The sequence below is a fragment of the Loxodonta africana genome, chromosome 3 (assembly GCF_030014295.1).
Source record: "Loxodonta africana isolate mLoxAfr1 chromosome 3, mLoxAfr1.hap2, whole genome shotgun sequence".
In the NCBI taxonomy this organism is placed as follows: domain Eukaryota; kingdom Metazoa; phylum Chordata; class Mammalia; order Proboscidea; family Elephantidae; genus Loxodonta; species Loxodonta africana.
In genome coordinates, this window is record NC_087344.1 from 46,675,286 (window position 1) to 46,696,815 (window position 21,530).

The 21,530-nt window shown below is 53.7% G+C and overlaps 2 protein-coding genes across 5 annotated transcripts; one reads left to right on the plus strand and one right to left on the minus strand.

Annotated features, from left to right (window-relative positions):
* Positions 1–8,376: 8,376 nt before the first annotated feature.
* On the minus strand, positions 8,377–14,372 carry FBXO2 (F-box protein 2). The gene is made up of 6 exons (XM_003413465.4): positions 14,263–14,372; positions 10,461–10,847; positions 9,889–10,018; positions 9,724–9,819; positions 9,072–9,210; positions 8,377–8,861 (listed from the first exon to the last, which is right to left on the minus strand). The coding sequence occupies exons 1-6, from the start codon at positions 14,282–14,284 to the stop codon at positions 8,727–8,729; spliced, it is 909 nt and encodes a 302-aa protein (XP_003413513.2). The 5' UTR covers positions 14,285–14,372; the 3' UTR covers positions 8,377–8,726.
* A 513-nt stretch (positions 14,373–14,885) lies between these two features.
* On the plus strand, positions 14,886–20,436 carry LOC100658974 (F-box only protein 44). Of its 4 annotated transcripts, none has more exons than XM_010593120.3 (6): positions 14,886–14,960; positions 15,917–16,214; positions 17,579–17,705; positions 17,850–17,945; positions 18,056–18,191; positions 19,144–20,436. In XM_010593120.3, the coding sequence occupies exons 2-6, from the start codon at positions 15,950–15,952 to the stop codon at positions 19,285–19,287; spliced, it is 768 nt and encodes a 255-aa protein (XP_010591422.1). In that variant the 5' UTR covers positions 14,886–14,960; positions 15,917–15,949; the 3' UTR covers positions 19,288–20,436. The 4 variants fall into 4 exon arrangements, with proteins under 4 accessions (XP_010591422.1, XP_064137349.1, XP_003413512.1 ...); XM_064281279.1 differs by having other exon boundaries at positions 14,889–14,960; positions 15,450–16,214; XM_003413464.4 differs by lacking the exon at positions 14,886–14,960 and adding an exon at positions 15,257–15,743.
* The last annotated feature ends 1,094 nt before the right edge of the window (positions 20,437–21,530 follow it).

Consider the following 21,530-nt stretch of genomic DNA (forward strand, 5'->3'; position numbering starts at 1 on the left):
TTTGGGGGGAATAATTCATTTTTCCGGATTGGAAAGGAGAGTAATTGATCCAGGGGGCTGACTTCTCTCTCCCTTCCTCTCTCCTTCCCTGGGATGGTTTGATTCCAATGCAGACCCGAGACTGTTAGGTCAAAGTCACAGCAATAAATAGGAGGTGGGGAAGCCTTCCTTTTTAATATATTGGATTATTCCACTCTGTAGTGACAAAAAACAAGATTTAATTCCCTGAAAAACATCAGCTGAGAAAATCTTTTTCTCTGCCTGCTTCCCTCTTGCTATTTCTTTTTATTTTTTTCAAAGACATCTTTGTCTTTATGAAAGCTTCAAGGGCCTCTTTACACTCTACACCGCTGGAGACCTCCCCGCCCACCGCCCACTCTGTCTAGAGGCCTGTCCTCCCATCTTGGAGACTGTTCAGGACCCTCTGTTCTCATCCCCTCAGTCACAGGTCCCAGAGGAGAGAAATTTCTATTCGAATTCAGATGTGACTATGGTGCTTAGCACATTGATAAATTACAACAATAAGCCCAGGAAAAGACCAGTTAGTACAGAAGCTCCTACTGACAGCACTGGAAACTAAGAGTTGGCAAGGCAAGTAATTTACCTTCCTGCTGCTCCTCAGGCCAAAAGCTCACTCACCACCTCCTCCAGGAAGCCTTCCCTGACCACGTTCTATGTTTGCTGCCCTTCCTTGGCCTTCCCCATCATCCTTTACAACCAGAATGTAGTTGCTAGGCTTGTTCATTGTATTTACTTAACACTGTACTAAGTGCTTTACAAGTAGTTCATTTGACGGTCGTAACAGCCCTAGGAAGTAGGTACTATAAACATCCCCATTTCACAGATTTGGAAACTGAGACTCTGACTGGTTAAGTGACTTGGCCAAGGTCATACAGCCAGGGAGGATCAGAACTGGGAATTCAGTTCTACTTCCTCCCTTCAATTGGTGAGCTCACAGTTGTATCCTCGGAGCATAACAAGGTCCCTACCACACAGAATGTTGTTAGTTGCCGTCAAGTCAATTTCAACTCATGGTGACCCCACGTGTGCAGAGTAGAACTGTGCTCCATAGGGTTTTCAAGGCTGTGACCTTTCAGAAGCCAGTCGCCAGGTCTGTTTTCCTAGGAGCCTCTGGGTGGGTTCGAAATGCCAACCTTTTGGCTAGCAGTCTTGTGCTTAACGGCTTGAGCCACCCAGGGACTTCTTAGCACACAGAAGATGCTCAATAAATGCTTGAATGCTAAGTGCTTTCACATAAGAACCACAGGTCTGTCCCTGAGGCTAAGCCTAAATGTACCATTTGTAGACACAGAAAACCCCACCTGCTTGACCTGAACCCTCACGGAGAGACAGAGAACACAGGTGGATTCCAGCTCCTCGAAGGCCTAGCTGTGTGACCTTGGGAAAGTCTGCCCCTCTCTGAGCGTCCGTTTTATCAGAGTCTCTAAAATGGGAATGATAATAGAATGTAGGTATGCAGGAGGAGTAAATAAAACAACACACGTGCTACGCACATGCCTAGCACCTAGTGAGCATTCAGTAGGTGTGAGACATCAGGGACTATAAAGTGCAGACCTGGCGGATACTTCTGCCATGCTCAGAAAAGAATAAAACCTTATCAATCCAAGTAAACGAAGCAAGCTCTGTGACCTGAATGGAAGGGTGGATTTTTCTTAATAGCAGTAGTAAGATGGGTGAGTTGCCAAGAATTACAAAGAAGAATTTTGCAAATCACGCACGATCCATTTACTTCGGGGAGTTACTAAGATGTGGGAGAGTCTGAAACAGGCACTTACTGGACCAGAAACAGCATTTGACGAGTGCTTCATTCATTCAGTAAGTATTTACTGAGTGCCTTTCATGGGCATGAAGCAACATGGTGCTGGGAAGGGGCACAAGCTTGGGAGCCCCTTGGACCCAGGCCTGGTCCCAGCCAGCTCTCTGCAGGTTATAGACTTGCAATCTTGGCCAAGAGTACTCACCTCTCAGAGCCTTGGTTTCCTCTTCAATAAATCAGGGTGACAAAAACCAAGCCTCCCACAGAGGGCTGCTGTGGGGAGTTGATGAGATGGAGCTGGGGCTCAGCAAACCTTAGTTCGCCCACCTCTCAACAACAGCAGCTTCCGTGTTATCAGACCAGCGCACCAGCAACCCCACCTTACTGTGCAGAGAAGCTGGCAGGTGCCCAGAGCTGGGCCCTGAGCCTCGGATGCCTTATTCCTAGGACATCAAAACAGGTCGGCAGGTGGGGATTGCAGGTCCCATTTTGCAGATGAGGTAAAAAGCCAGGTGCAACCGAAGTGTCTCTGTCTCAGAATTCATGCTCTTAACCATGGAAGGTGGCTTTCCTAATTCCTGGGAGAGGACAGGAGAAAGGAAATCACAGCAGCGAGGAGGCCGAAGTCCCTGCATACAGATTCATTTATCAAAAGTAACGCCAAACCCACCTGGAGCAAAGGAGAAAGAAGAAAACCAAAGACACAAGGTAATTACGAGCCTAAGAGATAGAAAGGGCCACATAAATCAGAGACTATATCAGTCTGAGACCAGAAGAACTAGATGTTGCCTGGCTACAACCGATGACTGGCCTGACAGAGAACACAACAGAGAATCCCTGATGGAGCAGGAGAACAGTGGGATGAAGACCTCAAATTCTCATAAAAAGACCAGACTTAATGATCTGACTGAGACTAGAAGTACCCCGGAGGTCATGGTCCCCAGACCTTCTGTTAGCCCAAGACAGGAACCATTCCCAAAGCCAACTCTTCAGACAGGGATCGGACTGGACTATAAATAGAAAATGATACTGGTGAGGAGTGAGCTTCTTGGCTCAAGTAGACACATGAGACTATGCGGGCAGCTCCTGTTGGGAGTGTAGATGAGAAGGCAGAGCAGGAAGAAGCTGGCTGAATGGACACAGGAATAGAGGGTGGAGAGAAGGAGTGTGCTGTCTCACTGGGGGAGAGCAACTAGGAGTATATAGCAAGGTGTATATAAATTTTTGTATGAGAGTCTGACTTGACTTGTAAACTTTGACTTAAAGCTCAATAAAAATTTAAAAAAAAAAAACAGTAACATCAAAATGGAGCCCATAAGGCTGGGAAAAGCCCCAAAGAGACAGATGCCCCTGAGGGAGGAAAGGCAGAGGGGGGCCCAGGTGGCTAGGGATGAAGATGGGTGGGTGGTCCAGGAATCCCCTGGCCTCCCTCCATGTCTTAGTGATTCCACGCTCTTCACATCCCTCTCCTCGGCACCAGCCCCCTCCCTCATCCAGACAGTCCTTCCTTACAGCTAACTGAAATCACTCCTGCTGCATCCCCTGCCAACTCCAGCTGAAGCACTAGGAGCTGCACCCCAGCCCTGCCCTGCCCTGTCTGCAGTGTGGTGGCACCTGCTGAGGCTCAGGGCAGTAATCCTGCTGACAATTAATTGGCTTTTGTTAGAGGAGAATGAATACCATCTCATCTTAACCTTCTTCATTATTCTCCTTGTTCAGCAGAGTCAACACAAGATTAGGTTTAATCTACAGAGAAAAAAATAGCAAAACCATTATTTCACCAGATCAGGGTTGGATCTGCCTGGGTGTTCTGTGTTCACTGCAGGCAAGGGGACTGGAGGAAAGCCTGGGGCTCTGCCAAGGTGTGCCAAGGGCTGAGACTCCAGACCCACTTGGGGCCCAAAGCTTCGGGACCTGCAGCCCCTCCTAGTCTTTTAGGGATCAGGCCTCCAATGATTCAGCCTCCTAAATGCTTCTCAAGAGCCTCTGGGGGTAAAGGGCGGCCCCAAGGCAGAGCAGAGGGCCCAGCCTCTGAGAACCAGGACTCCACCACTGGCAATGGAAAGAGACACAGGTCTGGATTCAAATTACAACTCCCAGTCCCCCTTCCTCTGGGGAGAAACTGGGCAGGACTAGGCCAGCCTTGGACTCCCTTGACAATGCTGACACCTAGTGGCGGTTAGAGGAATTGACCATTCTTTGAAATAAATAACACATACTTTTTTTGTATATACAGCATAGGAAAATCCAAGGAACCCTTGTGGTGCGGTGGTCAAGCGTTTGGCTGCTAACGAAAGGGTCGATGGTTTGACCGCTAGCCACTCCCTGAGAGAAAGATGTGGCGGTCTGTTTCTATAAAGATTTACAGCCTTGGAAACCCTATAGGGCAGCTGTACTTTGTCCTACAGGGTCTACAAGTCAGAATCAATTCAAAGGCAGTGGGTTTGAGTTTTGGTTTTTTTTTTTTTTTAATACAAAATTCCAGATTTATAAGGTAAATGAATCAGAAAGAGGAAACGAGAATTTTACCCATTGCAAAATGATTAAACAGAGGGCTCCGCCAAGAAATAAAAAAGAGAATATATTTTTACAGTCCCCTTAACCAGAACTTCTCAGAAACACCTAGCACCCCCTCCTTCTGCGTGAGGTAACACTGCGCATGGGAGCGCTCTAGCCTCCTTGTCATTGCCAACTCTTCCCACTCCTCCTTACTTGGAGCCAGCCTCTCCACCTGCTCTGTCCCCTGGCACCTGCTCATCTCTGGTTTTGTACCATAGGGAGCCGAAAACTTAGCTTCAACTACTTCCTCATTGTATGGCCCTTGGTAAGTTACCCAACATCTCTGAGTCTTAGCTCTTTAACCTATAAGATGGGAATATCAGAACCTACCAGAGAGGTTCTGTACAAACCAGAGGTGGTGCAGGGGTAGAATTCTCACCTTCCACGTGGGAGACCTGGGTTGGATTCCCAGCCAACGCACCTCCTGTGCAGCCATCACTTGTCTGTCGGTGGATGTGTGTGTTGCTACAATGCTGAATAAGTTCCAGTAGAACTTTCAGACTAAGACAGGCTAGAATGAAGGGCCTGGCAACCCACTTCTGAAAATCAGCCCATGAAAACCCTATGGATCACAACCGGTTCGATCTGGATCCCATCATAGAATTGGCAAAAGGCTGGGCAGCATTTTGTTCCATTGTGCTTGAAGTAGCCATCGGTCAGGGCCAACTCAATGGCAGCTAACAGTAACAACCAGAAAGGGCTGTTGGGCAGATCAAGTGAGCCTGTGCGCTGAGCACAGGACCAGGCACCCATAAGTCCTCACCCAATGCTTATTGTTGTCGTCGTTGTCATCATCATCCCGTTAATCTCAGGAAATCTGGTTTCATCAACTAGACTGTCAGCTGCTGATATCTAGCCCCCTAGCCCCAGCCCCAAGGCAGAGCACACAGTAGGTGTTCAGGAAATTCTCAGGGTTGCCTGCCTCCATCTCCAGCCTCATATCAACCATTCCCTCCTTGTTCACTGAATTTCAGCCACGTTGGCTGCCTTTCCATTGCCCCTTCATGGTCTTTACATTTTCTGATTCCTCTGCCTGCAATGCTCTTTCCCCAGATATCTGCATGACTGGGTTCTTCTCATCATTCTATTCACACGTCACTTCCTCAGAGAGGTCCTTCCTGGTCACCTTGTAGTAACCCCACCCTCACTCTCTATTTCGTTTACCATAGTGCAAGCGGTCAAGTGCCCAACTGGCTGTGTAGAAGCCCAGTTCTATCACTTATTAGCTGTGTGGCCTGAAGCAGGTTGCTTAACCTCTCTGTGCTTCAGTTTTCTCATGTGTAAAAATGGGAGTAATAATAGTTCCCAGCTCTTAAGTTTCTTATGAGAATTCAATATATAGAAAGCTATTATAATAGTGCCTGATATGTATATTAAGGGCTATATCATGTTGGTAATTATCTTGTTCGTTTATTTGGTTATTTGCATTGATATGTTTCTCCATCTAGAATGTAAATTCCAGAAGGGCACATAATAGGTGCTCTGTAAATATCTGATTGAGTGGAAAGGATTTCAGGGGACATGCAGGCCTCTCTCCCCAGCTGATGCTTGGGTACCACTGAACCAACTGGTCAGCCATCTCACTATTCTGATACAGCCTAGAGTGCCCCCTGCTGGACAGCTCATAGCTTTTGCTTTAAAGGAAGCTGATATTTGACTTTAAACAACATTCAGAGTCCCTGGGTGATGCAAACAGTAAATGTGCTCGGCTGCCAGCCGAAAGATTGGTGGTTCAAGTCCACACAGAGGTGCCTTGGAATAAAGGCCTAATGATCCACTTCCTAAAAATCAGCCACTGAAAACCCTATGGAGCACAGTTCTACTTTGACCGGCATGAATCAGGGTCAACCTGACAGCAACTGGTTCACGCGAGGGTCCGGGCTCTGCCCTCTAGGATCCAGAGTAATAAAGCCGAGAGGTTAACAGCACGCTCACTGGAGCCAGGTGCACCTAGATTAGAACTTGTGTTTCTCCAATTACTGTGTGTGTCATTTGCCAGGAAACTCTTTTGTCCTCAGTCTCCTCATGTGCAGAAGGGGGATGATAATGTCCCCTTCCCCCTCAACCCTCGATGGGTTATGGCAATGACAGGATGTGCCCAGTGTACGGTGAGCCTTCAAGCTTCCTGAAGCTTCAGCCCTTCGCCAACTCAGGAGCAGATGGCTCTACTTCTCCAGCTAGATGGCATGGGCGTATCCAACCGTCCTGCCTCCCAAGCCCCTCTGGTCCCCTCCGTGGGCTCTGCACCCTGGGAGATCACAGCAGCCTCAGACAGAGAACCTAGCCTCTGGGATTCTGGCTCCTTCCTCAGAGACCAAGGCATTGGCTGGAGGTGGCCTTGCTGGACTTGTACCCTCCTACCCATCCCCCCTCCCCCGACTGCTCTGCCTCCCCATCCTGGCCCCAAAAGTCAGCATTTCTCTCCTGCCTCGCTCCAGACTTGCTCCCAGGCCCTCACAGTACCCTTGGCCTTGGTTGCTGGCCACAACATTGCAGCTCCTGCACTGGCACCTCCAGCCTACCTAACTTCAGATGCTCAGACCCCCTGTGGGTACCTCAAACTCAGGACCTTCCATGCTCCCCACAACACTGCCCTGACATACAGTCCTTGAAGGCAGCCAGGGCCAGACTCCTGACCTTCATTTCCATTGCCATCACCTATCTTCGTCCAGCCTCCTCTCATGGCCCAGTGCAGGCTCTGGCTCTCCCCATGCCCATCCTAGCCCCATGCCCCAAAGCACACAGCCTTGCCTTTACTTAAACACTAGAGCTATCAGGGTCATGCGGTGGGGGGTGAAGACTGATCTGGGCCTCTTTCTTCTTGGCTCCTCAACAAACCGGGCTACCAAAGCAACGCAGTGCTTCCCCTTGACTGATGGCAACTAATGTTTGAGTGTGGGCTGTGCATCCCCCACCAGATAGGGAAAACCCTTAAGAAGGATTGAGGGCGTTCTCTGAGGTCAGGGCTTTGTCTCACCTATGGACTGAGGATGCCCCAGGGCAGGGGCTGGGCCTCCACCATTAGACTAGAGGTTCCCTAAGGCACCAGATACATCCCTTCCAAGGGGGCTCCATCCTCATATGGCCAGACAGACTATTCTTCGGGCGGGAGCGTCTTACTCCTGTAACTTCAGGGCCCTGCACAGGGCCCAGCCAGGAGTTGGGGCTCCAGGAATTGTGAGTGAATGAATGAGTGAACAAATGAACAACTGCAGACAGGCTCCAGCAGCCTGAACCCTGCAAGCCCACCTGACCAGCATCAGGCCTCAGGCTCAAAGGAAAGTTGTGGCAGCACCATGATTTTATGGGTCACCATCTGGAGAGGGGGCAGGTGTTTCAAGACCTTCAACCACCCCCAGGGCCAGCTGCTGGGAGTCCTGGAAAGGAGTTGGGTCTGAGGGCTGCTAGGAGGCACAGAGCCTGGCACAACATTCTTGACTTTCCTGCCCCTCCTCCCAAGGGAATCAATGCCAGGGGTTGGCAAGGAGCAAAGGACCCCCCTGGGCAGGGCTTGGAAATTGACCAATGAGAGACCAGATGCTAATGGCTCCTATCCAAGCCAATACCAGGCCAGTGAGAGCATGAGTTGGCCTGAACCAAGAGGGACGCTCTGCTGACCCCTTCTGGGCCCCACTCCAGCCCACCACACACCACCCCTGTGCCCAGGAGAATTTGTATTCTAGTCCTAACGCCACAGCCATCACCACCATCCTGCATTCAGAAAGGAGGCGGGGAGGGGCAGCCAGGCCTGGAATAAGCGCTGGGCAGGGAGCCCTGGAGGGCACCCCCCATCCCTGGGCAGCTTGGGTGTCACCAGGCGCCAGGCCCCGCTCGCCCCTCCTTGGCCCTCACAATTCTGGCCTTTGTCCGGCCCTGTGGCCCTGGCTTGGCTGGCTCCACACAGGCCCAAGGGCCCTGGAAACCGGGGCAGTTGGAGCCTCACCAAGTATTTTTCCAGCCTGAGCCAGGGCCCCGCAGGAGACCGGGAAGTGAGCAAAGGAAGGGGTATTCATTTATCCATGTGATCATTCATTCCTTCCTTCGACAAACAGTATTTATTGAGCACCCACAGAGAGGCAGGCACTGTGCTATGAGCGGGAGATACAGCAGTGAGGGCCACCCCAGGCCCACATCCTCTGAAAGCTTGCATTCTAGCTGCGGGCTAGCAATGAGATGCAAATATATGCAGATTTATACCCAAAGAACACTCTCTCTCCTAGCGTGGGAGGGCTGGGCTTGGGACAAGGGGCAGGAGAGGAGTGGGGCTGCGGGGGATGGGGGCAAAGGTCGGGAGAAGAGTGGGGTAGGGGAGGCAAGAATGCTACCGACTAAATTAAGACCTATCTACCCCCGGCCTCTGCCCTCCCCGGCAGCTGAGGGGCATGGTCACTCAGGGCTCCACCCACACGCTGCTGTTGGTCATCCGGGCTCCGAACCAGCCCTTCCAGTAGACAGAGTCCTGCCCCCCATGTTCGAAGCGAATGAAGCGGAGGCCGGGCCCGTAGTCGGTGAAAGTGTGAGAAATCTAGGAAGGTAGGCAGGCAGGTCACATTGGGAGGCCCCAGGGCTTCCAGGCCCCCCTACGCGGGCGCACGAACCGACCCCTGATCCCCAAGGGCGTTCTCAGCACCAGTGCGACCCTCCGCCGTCCCAGCCCTGCCCCGCCCACACGCGCCGTGGGCGGGGTCTCCACGAGCCCCGCCCCCAGCGTCTAAGCCCGGCCCCTCCAGCTCACCTCGGTCCAGCCCCCTTCGTCGGCATCCTGGGTAACCACCACCTGCCCACTGTTGAACTCTGCCAGCACGTCCTCGTGCTCCGACAGCAGCTTCACCGTGAGCTCGTACAGGCAGCCGGCGTCGCTGCGGCCCGAGTACCTTTCCAGAGGGGAGAACGGTGCATCCAGGGCGCGGCCTCAGCACGGCTGGGCGCGAACCATAGGCTGGGCCTTCTACAAACGTTCTAATGCAAGGCCAACAATCTCAGCAGGCCAGTGCGACCAATTAGCCCATTTTACAGATAAAGAAACCGTTATCTGCAAAACGATTTTACAGAGAAGGTGATTCGCTCAAGGTCCAACAACCAGGCCTAAAGTCCAGGTCCACCAGGCCCAACCTTGGGGCCAAAAAACACACGTTTTTTGAACCGAAGACTGATACGCAATTTTTTTTAAATATACGTATTTGCCTCGCCAACATTTAAATCTCAGGAGGGAAGGAGCAGATTTCCACTTGCTCCTGAAAACTCGGAAGCTGTCACTCCTCAAAGGCCCTTGGCCTACGTGAGCATGACCCCTAGAGTTGGGGGCAACCACCCCTGAGGCAGGGCACCGGCTCCTATTTGCCCCCACTCCCTCCTCTCTGAGCAGCCCTAGCCCCGCGGCCACTCACCAGTCCTTCACCACGATGGTCGGCTGAGTCGTGTCCAGCAGCTCCTCCCAGTAGCCCTCGGCCTGCAGGTCAATGACCTGCGCTTTGCGACACCACCTGGGAGAATTGGGGTCAAGACGGAGTGGATGCCCCCTGCCCCAGCCCCTCCACACACCTTCTCCTTACTCAAAGGAAGAGACGAAGAACTTCTTGACGCTCTCATCCTGGGTGAATTCCGCCCCAGAGTCTCCAGGCAGCTCCTCCACCCTCCAGCCGTCCCCACCATGCTCCACATCACACCAGCCCTCCAAGTCCTCTGTGGGGAAACAACGGCGCCATCCTGGTCACCCCATCCCTGCTGAGGGCGTGGGAGCGTGGCTTTTGCTCCCACAGTGCGGGGCAAGAGAGACGGGGAACTTTAATGGTGTCCAGGGTGGGCAGATGATGGTGAGGGTTGAATGGTGGACACTTCCTGTCTGCCCCCGAGTCTCCCTCCTGACAACCTCCTCCATGGGACCTGTCCTTTCCCAGCTCACTGAGGGTAGAAAGACCTGGGAAGGAGACCCCTAGGGCGCTGGGGTGGAGGCAGGTAGCCAGGGAGATAATAGGAGTATTTATTGGGGCTGCTCTGTGCTGGGCACTGTGCCAAGCACTTTATCTCATTTAACCCGCCAAACAGGTTGGTACTGAGATGGCCCACTTTACAGAAGAGGAGCTGAGCACCCAGGCAGAGCGGGCCCCCTGGGGTGGCCCCTCACCTTCCCCGCATGGGTTTCGCAGCAGGTTGCGCCGCCGCTTGCTCAGGAAGTAGAACTGCTGCCAGTGGTCGCGCTCGTCCTCGGCGCCGCCCTCGGCCACCAGCCCCTCCTGCTGGCACTTGAGCAACCACAGTGGGGCGCCGTCCACCAGCTCCTTCCAGCGCAGGCACACTAGCCGGCAGGCCTGCACGAGCTCAATGGCCGGCAGCTCGGCCAGCACGCGCAGCAGCAGTGGCTCGGGCAGCTCGGCCAGGTACGCCGCTGCCTCCTCCTCCTCCTCCTCCTCCTCCTCCTCCTCCTCCTCCTCCTCGGGCCGGTCCTCCTCTGCGCTCCCCTCCTCCGCGCACACCTCCTCCGGGCTCGCCGCCTCAGGCTGGCCTACACTGTCTGTGGGCAGGGGGCGGGTAGGGAGCTGTGACTCCTCAGACTGCCCCTCCATTCCCCAGACCCGCGACGTGGTGGGTATCCAACTCCCCCATGCTCAGACAACCCAAGGACTGGTGCCCAGTAGAGGAGGCCCAAGGCACCAGCCCCCAAGTCCGAAGAGGGGCCTCAAAGGCCTCAATTTCCCCTGCTTGGTCAGTAAACCCTATACCTGAGCAGATAACAGCAATGATGATATGGTTCTTAATGGCATCCATCTATTGCATTGTCCTAAGGACTGTTTCAGAGTCCCTGGGTAGTGCAATTGGTTAATGTGCTCGACTGCCAACCAAAAAGACGGAGGTTCAAGTCTACCCAGATGTGCCTCAGAAGAAAGGCCTGGCAATCTAGTGCCCAAAAAATCAGCCACTGAAAACCCTATGGAGCACAGTTCTACTCTGACACACATAAGGTTGCCATAAGGTGCAATCGACTAGATGGCAACTGGTTAACGAGCTTTTCACACCTGAACTCCTTCAGTCCTCCCAACCATCCTCTGAGAGCCCAGCTCTGTCATCGTCTCAGGGTAGCCTTCTTGGGCTTCTCTCATTACAGGCCATATCCATCCTAGCTAGCTTTTGTCCTAGGGTGAGATGGTGTGATAAACGCCTCTCTCCTGACTAGACCAAGCTCCATGAGGGCAGGATCTAGGTCTGGGAAACTCCCTGCTTCACCCCTAGTACCTGGCATCTGGCACCCTGTCCAGCAGGCTGCCAACAGCTATGTTTATTGGGCACTTAGAAAGAGCTAGGCACTGCTCTAAGCATTACAATTTTATTTACTCTTTAAGTCTGTGAAGCCACTGAAAAACCATTGCCATCAAGTCAATTCCGACTCATAGCAACCCTATAGGACAGAGTAGAGCTGCTCCATAGGGTTTCCAAGGTGGATTCAAACTGCTGACTTTTTGGTTAGCAGCTGTACCTTGCCGTAGCTCTTAACCACTGTGCCACCAGGACTCCTTAAATCCGTGAGGACTTAACATCTCTTTGAGGTTGCTGCTATTGCTGTCCTGCTGTCCCTATGTCATTGATGAGGAAACTGAGCAGAGAGGTAAACTGCCCAGGATCACATGGCTAGTAAGTGGTTGGGGTCTGGATTTGGGCCCAGGCAGTCTGGTTCCAGAGCCACCTTTAACCACTACCACAACAGCCCTGATAAAATAATTCATTGAACTAGTAAGCACTGTTATGATTTTGACTTTTCAGATGAAAACACACAGGTTCAGAAATCTGAAGTGACTTGCTGAAGGTCACACTGTTAGTATTAGGGCAGGGGACATGGGATCTGAGGCCGGGGAAGGAAGAGCAGGGGCCAGTGACACAGCAGCGGTCCATCAGACAGCCACAGGAGTGTGACCATGTGTATCTAGCAGGTGCTTGGGAAGGGATGGTTCCTTCACCCCTTCTTTCCCATCCCTAGCCCTCAAGTTCCTCATCCATAAAATGGGGGTAATCTTGTGCCATGCCATTTGGACTGGGCTCATGCTCAAAACCCCTAAAGAGGGGGCAAGGACATTATAAGCTGCACAAGGTGAGCAGAGGTGAGGCGCTGTGTCCTGGATCCCAGCCGGCCTTGAGTAAGCAGATACTGAGTGCCCAGTGTGGGGGGTGGGGGGTGGGGAGGGAACAGTGGGGAGGAGATGAGGCTACTCTGAGTGATGGGGGAGGCCACACCTCACAGACCCAGGATGGGGAGTTCCTGAAAGCTGGGCCCTGCAAAGCCGGAGTGGGGTGCAATATGGAAGTAGGCCAGGCACTCAGGGAGGTGGCAGGTGGGAGGGCCCAGGACCCGTACCCCCCAACCCTTAACCTCCTCACATGCAACTTTTTCTGCCCCTCCCACACAGTCAGCCCCTTAAGAGCTGGATCTGGGCTTACTACCTCCTCTCAGAGCCAGGGCTTTGAACCAGTTATTTCTGGGTTTGACCCTGTACTGAGAATTTGCATGTCCACCCCAGATATAATGAATCAGAATCTACATTTTAACAAGATCCCCCAGGTGATTGGAAGCCCAGCACACAGTGAGTCCTCAGCAAACACTGAGTGAATCTTAGTACAGTATTAACACAGCACTTTCCCTTCTTCATCGTATATAATTTTTTGCCACATCTTTGTGATGGGGAGTATACCCCTTTCCTTTGGCAAAGAGAAAACTGAGGCCCAGAGACGCTTAGTAGAACAGAGCGGAGGCAGAGAGAACAATGCCAACTTCTGAAGCCACCTCGCCTGCCCATGAACTGCCCACCGCTCTCTGGAGAGTTGGGCCCAGTGTCCTCACCTTCCCACCCCACCCCCCGCCACACACACCCCTGCCTTGGCCCCGGTGGACACCTGATGCTCCCCGAAAGGTGCATCTCACCCAGTCCCCTTCTTCTGGCCCTGGGCCTGGCACTTGAGGCCCCAGATCCAATTACCGTGCCCCCACCCCCTCTCATACGCACAACACTCCCCACATTGTTGCTGTTGGAAAGTTATCTGGCCCCTGGACACTGCCTCCGAGGCTGAGTCACTCACCTGGATTGGGCCCCAGAGTCCAGGGAATAGCTGGGCCCTGGGAAAAAGGAGGAGCCAATTCTGGGGCCCCACAAAGGGTGTGGCAAGGGGGGCACAGACTAGGATCCTGGGATGCCGGATTTTCAGGGCTGGGTATCCCAGTGCCTTCCCCAAGCAGCGCCCACCCTCAGCTGGGCCTGGGGAGAAAGGGGTGATGTTGATCCCACCCTGACTCAGCAGGCAATCCCTGTGGGCACAGTGGGAGTTGGGGGGATGGGGGGTCTTTGGTGCCAGAGAAGATGACTGGGCAGACACAGAGGGCCCTGAGCACAGGCCAAGAGCTGGCCCCAAACTCTGCCTCCTAACTGGCCTGGTCTCCTCTGGGCTTCCTACCGCCGGGGTGAAAGGAAGGCCCTCCCCCAACAAGGGAGCACAAGAGGAAGGCTGGGATGGGGGGAGGCCGTTAATTATGAGAGACCCACAGGAATTCAGGTAGCTTACGGACCAGAACTGGCAAAGGGAAGAAGTTGGTGGAAGAAAAAAGCTTGCAGCCTCCTCCATCCTAGACGCGTCCCAGCCCCCAGCCCCTCAGGAAACTGGGAAGTGGGAACGTGGGATGACTCCAATGTTATTTCCTGGGTAAATGGGATCCAGGAGTCCTCCCTCCCTGCCTGACATCTCTCAGAGGGCCTCACGCCAGACCAAGATACCAGAGTGGGGACTATGCTCTTTGGGATTGTGTCAATTGTTTGCCTGGGTGAGTTTGCCGTGCTGGGTCTCGGGGGGCTCCCTCGCTCTCGGTGACCCCCCTCTTTGCTGCACTCCACCGCTTGCAAGTCTCCCCTCCCGGGCTGGAGCGAGTGGGTCCGGGCGGCGGCGGCTACCTGGGTCACCGTCTCCGTCCATCGCTGCGGAGGGCGGTCGCGAGAGGAGGAGCCGGAGCGCTGCCCGGCTGCCGAGTCCCCGGCGGCGATGGCGAGTCCAGGGACTGCCAGAGTCTGGGTCGGCCTCGACCGGCGGTGCCTCTTAAAGGCTGCCGCCTCGCCCCGCCCCGCCCCGCCCCGCCTTTGGCCCCGCGCCGGGAGGCCCAGCGGTTGGACCGGTGGGCCCGAGGCCGCGGACCCAGGAGGCTGGGAAAGGTCAGGGGTCGGTTTTTTTGTATTGGGGGTGCGTCTTCCAGCACTATCCTGGGTGGCTGCGGTGAGGAGGCGGCGCGGGGACCGAGAGAGTCTGGGTCACGCAGAGGGTGCGGGACCTGCCACCCGGGGGAAGGAGGGGAGGACTGGAGGCTCCTCTCGCCCCGGTCCCCTTCCAGGTAATTTTCCTACGCTGCGATGGGGGACGCATCACCCACGCTGCGCTCAGCAGAGCGGCGCGGAGGGGCGGGGCCGGGGCCTTGGTGAGGGGCGGGGCGGGGGCTTGGATGAGGGGCGGGGCGGGGCCTGATTGAGGGGCGGGGCCGGGGCTTGGGTGAGGGGCGGGGCGGGGCTGGTGAGGGGCGGGGCCGCAACGCCGGAGACCTCAGGACGAGGTTAGCACAGCCGGGTGCGGAGCGGGATCACGCAGCGGCGGCCGGGCGCAGGTGACCAGTAGGAGGAGGAGCGGGGGCGCCGGGGCTAGGGCACCTGCCCGTGGGGAGCGGCTGGGGTGCTCGTCAGTTTCCGGCCGCTCCGCAGTGCCCAGAGGGAGGCCCGGCGCGGGCAAGGCCGAGGCCGCCGCGCTTTTCCAGGCTGAGCTGCAGTCACGAGAGGCGGCGCGGGCGTGAACCGGGGGCTGGGGTCTCCGCATCGAGGCGCAGGAGCTCGAGTCCCGATCATGGAAGCATTTAAAGCCATAGTGTGGCGATGGGGGGGTGGGTGTGGGCTCGCTGGGGACTTGGGGCTGAAGTCCACCCACGGGGATGGGGTTGGGGATAGCAAAAGCAAAGGCCCTTCGCGGTCACCCACCCACGCTCCAGTCTGTTTAGCAGATTATCTCGCCTGTGAGTTTGAGAAAGTTTTTTGATCCCTTTGCGTCTCCATCGGAGACAATGATAATTACTCCCATCCCACACCCACTTTCCCCTCTGCAGGTCTTGAGGATGGGAGAGAATAAAGGACGTGGCAGGCAGGAGTGCCTGCGGAGCTGCAGGTTGTTATTCTAACCTTAGAGGAGTCTAATGAAAAAAGGCTGGCTCTAGAGCCAGAGCAGACCCAAGCCCCTTCCCACCTTGCCCCTGCCTGTGTGACCTTGGGCAGGTCCTGGCACCTCTCCAGGTCCCCTTACGCTCCGTAGAGGCCATTGTGAGGTGCAGTGAGAAAATCAGAGCTCATCTTTGATTGAGCACCTGCTGTGCCCCCGTCTGTTGAACTGAGCCTTCTAAGAGGTAAGTACTGTTCATGGCCCCATTTTACAGAGTAGGAAACTGAGGCTTGGAGAGGCACAGTGACTTTCTTGAGATAGTAAATGACAGAGCTGGGATAAGAACCACCACCCCCACTGTGTACTGCAAATACTGGGTCCTGGGGAAAAGGCCTGGTCTTTAGCGGAGCTTTTCAGTATCCACAGGACAGTGTCTGAAAGCCACCAGCCATGGCCGTGGGGAACATCAACGAGCTGCCTGAGAACATCCTGCTGGAGTTGTTCACCCACCTGCCCGCCCGCCAGCTGCTACTGCACTGCCGCCTTGTCTGTAGCCTCTGGCGTGACCTCATCGACCTTGTGACCCTCTGGAAGCGCAAGTGTCTTCGTGAGGGCTTCATCACAGAGGACTGGGACCAGCCCGTGGCTGACTGGAAGATCTTCTACTTCCTACGCAGCTTGCACAGGAACCTTCTGCACAACCCCTGCGCTGAAGGTGGGGGACAGAGTGGATCTGTCATGCCCTCCTGCCCCAGTGTGGGCCCTAGTCATGATACCAGCTAACGTTTGTTGCGGATGTGTTATGAGCTGGGGTTCCTGGGTGGTGCAAACGGTTAAGCTCTTGGCTACTAACCAAAGGTTGGTGGCTCGAATCTACCCAGAGGCACCTCAGAAGAAAGGCTGGATGACCTACTTCTGAAAGATCACAGCTGTGGAAAACCCTACAGAGCACAGTTCTACTCTGAAATACATGGGATCACCATGAGTCAGGACTCAGCAGCAACTGGTTTGGTTTCTTTGGGTTTGGGCACCAGCTAATTTGAATGGTTTAATTTCTTTAATCCTCTCAATATCTGTAAAAAGTAGGTACTGTTAGTGTACCCTTTCTTCAGATGGGCAAACTGAGGTGAAGAGTGGCATTTCTCATCCCACTCTTAAGATTATTTTCCCTGTGACCTTTCCGAGGAGAGGGAAATTTGGCTGACTGGGACTACTCATGCCAAAGATATAAGACCAGGAAGTCAGAGCCATATTTTGTTGGCCTAGATCCCAGATTCCAGGGTTAGACCTACTGAGACTATCCCAGAGGGCAAAGAGGCCTTTGCTTGTGGAGGAGCGGGAGCTCCAGCCTTCTTTACAGCATGTTACAGTAACAGTAAAACAAGGTTTCTGCAGTTATCAGACCTTGATGGGTTGTAACTAGTCGAAAAGATTTGGGAACTTAGTCTTCCAGTACATGGACAAATTCTGGAACAAACTGATGATAAAATAACCCCTCCAGGCTGCCCAGAGTTTTCAGGTGCCTTGTTTCATTTGACTTCCCAGCAATCATGTTGGCAAATTGTGGTCCACTGGCCAAGTTTGGCCCAGGAGCTAAAAACAGTTTTTACATTTTTAAAGGGTTAGGAGAAAAAAAAATAAAAGACTGCAATAGAGACAGTCGTGATCTGTGAAGCCTAAAATATTTACTATCTGGCCCTTTACAGAAAAATTTGCCAGCCCCTGTTCTGACCCCCCTTTACAGAAGAGAAAACCAAGGTTCAGAGAAGGAAAGCGATGTGCCTGAGGTCACTAAGCCCAGCAGTGGTAGAGCGGGGACTACTACCCAGGTCTGTCTGGCCTAGGCTAGAGCGTTCCCCATCATGGAAAGGACCAGGTCTGGTTTTGTGGAAATCACATAGCCTGGTGCCTGGTACACAGGAGGTACTTAACAGGAGGTGGGCATTGTTGATCTGCAGTGCCCCACAACATGCAGCTGTAGGGTGGCTGGGGAGATCCAGGAAGAACAGGGAGGAGGGGGCAATTGAGAGGTGACCACCAAGGGGCTCCCCTTTGATGTGAACTCTGCTTTCCTGTCAGATGGTTTTGAATTCTGGAGCCTGGATGTGAATGGTGGCGATGAGTGGAAGGTGGAGGATCTCTCTGGAGACCAGAAGAAGGAATTCCCCAATGGCCAGGTCAAGAAATACTTCGTGACTTCTTATTAGTAAGATTCAATGCTGGGGGTCTCAGGGTGGGGGGCAGCCAGTCACTTCCCCCGGGGTCTCTTCTACCCCTGGGAGAGGCTGTCCTAGCCCCCAGCGCCCTAATGGTGAGCCCTAGCCCCTCCCATCCCTCCACCTGCCTCCAGCACCTGCCTCAAGTCCCAAGTGGTTGACCTCAAGGCGGAAGGCTATTGGGAGGAGCTGATGGACACCACACGACCAGACATCGAGGTCAAGGACTGGTGAGTGCCTGGGGCAAGGGTCTGGGGAGGGGGGGCCTGCCACTCCGTCGCCCCACCCCCACCCTGCCCCCCACCTCCGAGGTCCTGATGGGCCCTCCCTCTGCCTGCAGGTTCGCAGCCAGGCCGGACTGCGGGTCCAAGTACCAGCTGTGCGTTCAGCTCCTGTCATCAGCGCACGCACCTCTGGGGACCTTCCAGCCAGACCCAGCAATGATCCAGCAGAAGAGTGATGCCAAATGGAGGGAGGTGTGTGGGCCGGGGGTGGAGGTGGGGGACACTGCCCAAGGCTGAGACTGTAGTCAGACAGGCCTGGCTTCAAATCCCAGCTCTTCTCACCTGAGCTTCGGTTAGTCTAAGCCTCAGTTGCTTCATCTCTGGAGCTCACAGAGTTCTGAAAGAAGTCAGTGGGATGATGCTGGTAGAGCCGGGCCCGAAGAAATGTCCAAAAAAGTTGGCTACTATTGATTAGTAATATCAGCTATTTCTGTAGACCAGGAGTCAATGAGGTATTCTTAAAGGGCCAGATATAAATATTTTAGCTTTTGCAGACTATACCGTCTTTGTCCCAGTTACTCACTTTTGCTGTTGCAGCGTTAGAGGACGCTTAGACAATATGTAAATGAAATTTGTAAAACTTTACTTACAAAAATTAGTGGCTGCCCTGCTGGCTGAAGTTTGTCAACCTCTGATCTAGACCAGCACTGTCTGATAGAACTTTCCGCAATGACGGGAATGTTCTGTATCTGTGCTGTCCAGGACGGTAGCCAATAGCCATGTGTGACTATTGAGTGCTTTTAAAAGCCAGTTGTTTAGTGGGGCTGAGGAACTGAATTTTTTATTTTAATTTTAATGGCCACATTGGCCAGTGACAACCTTACTGGACGTGGCAGGTCTAGGAATCCTTCGGTCCTTTACAAGGTTGCCTTCAGCTCCATTGATCTGTATGATAATTCTGCAGACTAGATGTGGCAGGACGTCGCTCCATTTCACAGATGAGGCAACAAAAACCTAGAGAATAGAGTTGGTTTGCCCAAAATTATAGGGCTAGGACTGAAACCCGATTCTGCTGACTCCTAGTCCAGAGTTCTTTCTCTAGCACTAAGAGCTCCACCCCTTCCTCACTCCCTTGCTCCCTCCAGCAGTGTTACCCCTAGGGTCAGCTTCTCTGACCTTTCTCCCTCTCTCTGCCTGCCCCCAGGTCTCCCACACATTCTCCAACTACCCACCCGGCGTCCGCTACATCTGGTTTCAGCATGGCAGCGTGGACACTCACTACTGGGCCGGCTGGTACGGCCCAAGGGTCACCAACAGCAGCATCACCATCGGGCCCCCACTGCCCTGACGCTGCCAAGCCCCCACCTGCCGAACCCCGACTGGTAAACTGCTGTCAGAAAAGGACAGGGCTTGGAGGGCAGACCCTTGCCCCAACCCCCCTAGCTCATCCTTGCCCCCCAGTTGCCTTTTTTTGCGGTGCCTCTCCATTTGTGCAGCCCTTGCCTCCTGCGGGGGGCCAGCTCACCACCCACCCAAGGTCTTGGCTTAAACGATGGCAAGGAGGCCTGCATGGACCCCTTTAACAGACAGGGCCCCTGAGGCTAGAGAGATGCAGGGTCTTCCCCCAGGCTCCTTTGAGAGTGAGTCTCCAAGCTCAGATACAACCTAGATCTGCATCTCTACCTTCTTCTCCTAGGGGCTTTCTCTCTGCTTTTTGGAGCCCTTGGAGCAGGGACAAGCAGGGAGTTGGGCAGGCTGGTGGTTGCCCCAGATAGTTCAGATGCTGGGAGGTGACTATGTCACTCAGACAGGGAAGGAGAGGGAGGGCCCTTCAATCACATCCATGGCTACATTTTGCCACTCCGAAGCCATTTTGCTCTGAAGAGTTAGCTTTGCCCCAGAGGCTCAGGCCTAGTCTGAGATGGGCTGGCCCAGGGTGGGGTAGGGGTCCAGCCTGAGTTTGGACTGTCCTCATATCAGTGAAGCCCCAGAAGCCAGATGAGTACCAGGTAGAGGCTGGGCTCCCCAAAGGACCCCCTGAATCCTGCCCAGGGTGACCCAGGGCAGGTCGGGGGCAGGACTGAGCTCTGATTGTGAGAGCTGGAGCAAGTAAGCCCTGGGTGAGTGGGTAGGGGGTTGCCAGGGATCACTCGTCCACTTCCATACCCCGGCCAGGCTCCCTGTGGCCTGGAGACTGTTCCAAGCGCCCACCCCACTCTCGAACTGCCACTCCCAGATCTCCCCTCCTCACCACCCTCCTGCCTCCCACTCCTGCTGGAAGGACAGCAGTCCCCTCCTGATCCCACCCACCCCTGTGCATGCAGCCAAATAAAGTGTTCCCAACCCAAACAGTGCACTACGATTTCTGGAAGGAAAGGCAGACCTGGTGGGAGGCCCTGCCCTGGGCCCTGCAGAAGGTGCAGTGTGTGGCTTCTGCCCACAGCACAGACAGGAGTTGGCATTTCATTTCAGATCACAGAACAGGAGTCATGAGACAGACCCTTTAAGCTGCTGCCCAAACATCTGAAGAGGCCTGGCCACAAGGCTGGGAGTAGGGGGTTTGTGGATGTTGTCCCTATGATGGGTCGGTTGTGCTGTCCCAGGCACTGCTTGCTGGTGAGCACTCTCTCTGTGGCAAGAGCTTTACTGACACTGGATAAAATCCAGGTATCTAAAATATTGCCTCGTACACAGTAGGTACTCAGTAAATAACTCATTAAATCTAAGGATCTCATTTAATAATAAGGTAGGTTAGGGCCTTGTCTGGGGTCAATGTAGGAACCACCACCAGCTGTACAGCACTTCAACAAGTTAGAAAAAGGGAGCCTTACCTTGTGGAAGATGCAGCCCTGGCTAGAGTTACCTATGTGGCCTGGGCCAGGTGCCCTTGTGCAGTGCACAACATGCACAACCACGTGACTGCTCAAAGTTGGTGCTTGATAAATATTTGTTGAATGAAGGCAGGAATTCATAAACTAATCCAGGCCAAAACCCAGAGAGGTGTTTACCTTTAAGTTAATTGAGGACCGCCTGAAGTCACACCCCAAAGGAAAGACACAGCCAGGCTCATGCCCAGAATTTCAGCTCTCATCCCTGACAGAGGAGCGCCAGGATGGGGTGGGAGCTGGCTCCACTTCCACCACTACAAGTGGAGAGACCAGGTAGAAGGGCTAGGAGGGGGCCAGCACAGGGGATGGGTGTGCCTGGGTGGGGGCTCAGCAGGCTTCCCCTTGAGGGAAAAACAAAAGAGGAGACCTAAGTCAATGGAATGACTCAAAATGAGATGAAACAGCTGCAAATGTCCGTTAATAATCAGAACATGGAATGTACGAAGTATAAATCTAGGAAAATTAGAAGTCAAAGATGAAATGGAATACATAAAGATTGATATCTAGGCATTAGTGAGCTGAAATGGACTGGTATTGGCCATTTTCAGTCAGATAATCATAAGGTCTGCTATGCCAGGAATGACAAATTGAAGAGGAATGGTATATTCGTTGTCAGAAAGAACATAGCAAGTTCTATCCTGAAATACAGCGCTGTCCGTGATAGGATAATACCCATTCGCCTATAACGAAGACCAGTTAATAC